General features: G+C 40.4%; 1 protein-coding gene across 1 annotated transcript; it reads left to right on the forward strand.

Annotated features, from left to right (window-relative positions):
• Window positions 1-2,380: 2,380 nt before the first annotated feature.
• On the forward strand, window positions 2,381-3,412 carry LOC105077230 (trace amine-associated receptor 8). The gene has a single exon (XM_010965570.2). It carries the CDS (start codon window positions 2,381-2,383, stop codon window positions 3,410-3,412), a length of 1,032 nt encoding a protein of 343 aa, XP_010963872.2.
• Window positions 3,413-3,902: the final 490 nt, after the last annotated feature.

The raw sequence follows: 3,902 nt of genomic DNA on the forward strand, positions 1-3,902 counted from the left end.
GAAATTCCTCCATAAATGCAATATGAAATTTGGGTTACTATTTTTGAGGGTAGAGGCAGTTTAAGTGGCTTCTACTTGGCCCTTCCTATAGCCCTCGTTCCACTGGCCAGGGAACCAATGTGGCCATCTGTCAGTTGCAGAGTATGTATATTTCAAGCATGCATTCCAGAACTGGGGAAATAACCGCAGAGTGGTTTGGGAGACACACTAGGCTCATTGTGAAAATGATCTAAGACATAACTCCACTGATTACCTGACCTCCATAACCTACCCTAATTGGTGGACCATTTGACCAGTGTATCACAGTGACATTTTGGGTATTTCAGAATTAATGACAGTTTAGAGCAAGCATCCAATTATCCCCTAAAATAAGAATATTTCCCTTACCCCAGTGCATAGATCCTCTATTAGGAGACTGCATGCCACTTTGGGAAAGATTAGAAGGAAGATTAACAATATAAATTCTTAGCAGTAAAACAGGGTTCTTCCTCAAGGGCACTGTCTATTTTTACTCAAGCTGCTCTAGGTCTGTGAATTGGGTAATTCTGGGAATTGATTGAGTAGCAAAGACACTATGTTGGGAATTCAAATCAGTCTTCCATTCATGAGAACTAGAGTTTTTCTGCATATAGAGATTGAGTAAGGCTTTAGTAAGCTGGCTATTTCAGCTCTAGGGAGACTATGATCAACTAGTCAATGTCATAGGTTTCTGCAATTCATGTACCCTGACTGCTGCTTTGACTCTGCTGTCCATTTTGATAAATATATCCACCTGGTTTTTGGAGATGAAAGAACAAGACAGTTGACTCTTGAACAATAAGGGTTTGAACTATGTGGGTCCACTTATAGGTGAATGTTTTTCAACAGTAAATACTGCAGTGCTACATGGTCCTTGGTTAACTTAATTTGCAGATGCTGAGGAGCCATGGATACAGAGGACTGACTATAAATTATACCTGGATTAACTCCTGTGTTGTTCAAGGATCTACTGTGCTATTATTTGGCCCCTGCCAGGTTGAGATCCCACTATCCTCATTGCATTTAGGGATCCTAATTGTATGGTAGCAGTTCACACTATAGTTTTTAACCTACAGACGGTGGCTACCTAGAAGTTTTCAAGGATGCTGGGATCCTCACCATTTTAGAGGACTGGATATTATGCGGGGAGGGTTGGGATCATGTGCACACTAGGAAGTTTCAGGACAAGGCATGGTGCTGTCATCCCATCTTAGGCTGGTGGACACACAGCACATTCCATGCTCTGAGCAGGTCCAAGCCTCTCCCTCACCCCCAATTCAAGTCCCAAGTGGCTGCAGTCCAAGAGGGGTTGCCTGTCACCTTTGGTTGCCTGGCTCAGCTTCCTTGGCCCTACCTGGGGTGGAGTATTGTGCCAGCTGTTGGTGAGGGAGGAAGACTGGCAGTGGGTGGGCCACGTGGATACTAAGGTAGCAGGGCAGGGTCTGAAGGCATCCTTGAGGGTCTGCACTAGCCCTCCTAATACCTGCATGCTCAAGGAAGTAAGATATCCCACAGCAAAAATCAAAAATCATGGCAGGTCAGAAGACACTGCAAGAGGAAGGAAATATCTGCATATTTTAGTACCTTCAGGGTGCCTCTTTCTATAAATTTGGACAAAAATTCCCATATTTTTATTTTTTACTGGGTCCTACATACTATGTAGCAAGTCTTGTAAATAGAGAATAGGCACTATTACTGTCCAATTCTGGGTGAGGCTATTTCAGGACAGAACTTAAAGAAATCTTAGTTGTGACAATCGTGTTTTTGTAGAGTAACAGAGCACAGAGAGAGATGTTTTGTAGAAGAAGTTTTTAATTATAGTTCTCAAAAGTAAGTTTCCTTTCATGGTTCACACCTCACACTATAGGGATTGCTAGTGAGAAATTATAAAGGGCTAAGTTTATTGGCTGGCTTCCTAAAGCACCCTAGGTGTTAACTTCTCAAAGTGAAGGTGAAAGTCTATTAAGATTCAAATATGCAATTATTATATGCAATTAACTTTTGCAAGGAAGAACCTCACAGGTGTAAAGGACCAGGTATTTAAATTAAATTATTTCAGTTATTCAGATAATGTGTTTTCTGGAGCTGATGAAAATTCATAGTAGATTTGCTTAGAGTTAAGTATCTATGAGATTTAGACATAGTTACAGTAATCATTATATGAACACAGAAAGAAAAAATTCTGAGTTTTTAAAAATTCTTTTAATTGCACTTCATAGTAAAAAGGGAAATGGATGTAATATGAGGCAGTTTCTAAAAGCAGCACTCAAATATGCAGTTATATATATATTTTTTTAATTTTCAGAATTGAAAACCTTCTTTCTGAAGGGCAGAAACACAGCAAGCATCACTCTGCAGAACCATGACCAGCAATCTTTCCCAACCTGCAGCTGTGCAGCTCTGCTATGAGAATGTGAATGGGTCTTGTATTAAAACTCCCTACTCACCCGGCTCTCGGGTGATTCTGTACACACTGTTTGGCTTTGGGTCTTTAGTGGCTGTGTTCGGAAACCTCTTGGTGATGACATCAGTTCTTCACTTCAAGCAGCTGCATTCTCCAACCAATTTTCTCATCGCCTCTCTGGCCTGTGCTGACTTTCTGGTGGGAGTGACTGTGATGCCGTTCAGCCTGGTCAGGTCCGTAGAGAGCTGCTGGTACTTTGGAGCCAGATTCTGTGCCCTTCACAGTTGCTGTGATGTGGCATTTTGTTACTCTTCTGTCTTCCACTTGTGCTTCATCTCCATCGACAGGTACATTGCTGTGACGGACCCTCTGGTCTATCCCACCAAGTTCACGGTGTCTGTGTCAGGCATATGCATCGGCCTCTCCTGGGTCCTGCCCATTACTTACAGCGGTGCTGTGTTCTACACAGGTGTCAGTGATGATGGGATGGAGGAATTAGTAAGTGCTCTCAGCTGTGTAGGTGGTTGTCAAATTGTTGTAAATCAGCAATGGGTTTTGATAGATTTTCTGTTATTCTTCATACCTACTCTTGTTATGATCATTCTTTACAGTAAGATTTTTCTCATAGCTAAACAACAAGCTGTAAAAATTGAAAATACTGGTAGCAAAGCAGAATCATCCTCAGAAAGTTACAAAGCCAGAGGGGCCAGGAGAGAGAGAAAAGCAGCCAAAATCCTGGGGGTCACGGTGGTAGCATTTATGATCGCATGGTTACCATACACCATGGATACATTAATTGATGCTTATATGGGCTTCACAACCCCTGCCTATATTTATGAGATTTGCTGTTGGGGTGCTTATTATAACTCAGCCATGAACCCTTTGATTTATGCTTTATTTTATCCATGGTTTAGGAAAGCCATAAAAGTTATTTTAAGGGGGGGACTTTTTAAGGATACTTCATCAACCATTAGTTTATTTTCAGAATGAATATAAGCACTAAGTTGAGAAATGTAAGGATATATTTTCAAAATTATGAATTTATGATGAAATTAGATAAAAGAAATGAATAATACCTTTCAAGATTGGGGAAATTTATTATGCTTTCAAATTAGCTAGGAACAAAGTCACAGGGAGGCACTTTCATTTATAAGATATTGTAAAAATATTTACATCGTAAAGATGTCCATTGCACTAAGTAATAAATGACAAAGTGCATCACCTATGTCACCTGTCTCAAAGCTCTGTTCACGTCCTTACCACGTGCACTTGTTTCTTCCAATTTCATTGAATTTGACTCTCATTTTGGTTTTGTGATCTCTAATGATTTTCTCATTTATACTCAACTCTCACGTATCCTTAAATGCTCCTTCTTTCCTGGTCTTTTGCAGCATTGTGTTAGTTTACTCTGGCTACCATAACAAAGTACCACAGACTGGGTGGCTTAAACAACAGAAATTATTTTTTCCTGATTTTAGAG

This window comes from Camelus bactrianus, chromosome 8, assembly GCF_048773025.1.
Source record: "Camelus bactrianus isolate YW-2024 breed Bactrian camel chromosome 8, ASM4877302v1, whole genome shotgun sequence".
Classification (NCBI taxonomy): domain Eukaryota; kingdom Metazoa; phylum Chordata; class Mammalia; order Artiodactyla; family Camelidae; genus Camelus; species Camelus bactrianus.

Excerpts from the sequence above, each read along its gene's own strand:
- LOC105077230 (XM_010965570.2), top strand. The coding sequence starts at position 2,381 with ATGACCAGCAATCTTTCCCAACCTGCAGCTGTGCAGCTCTGCTATGAG.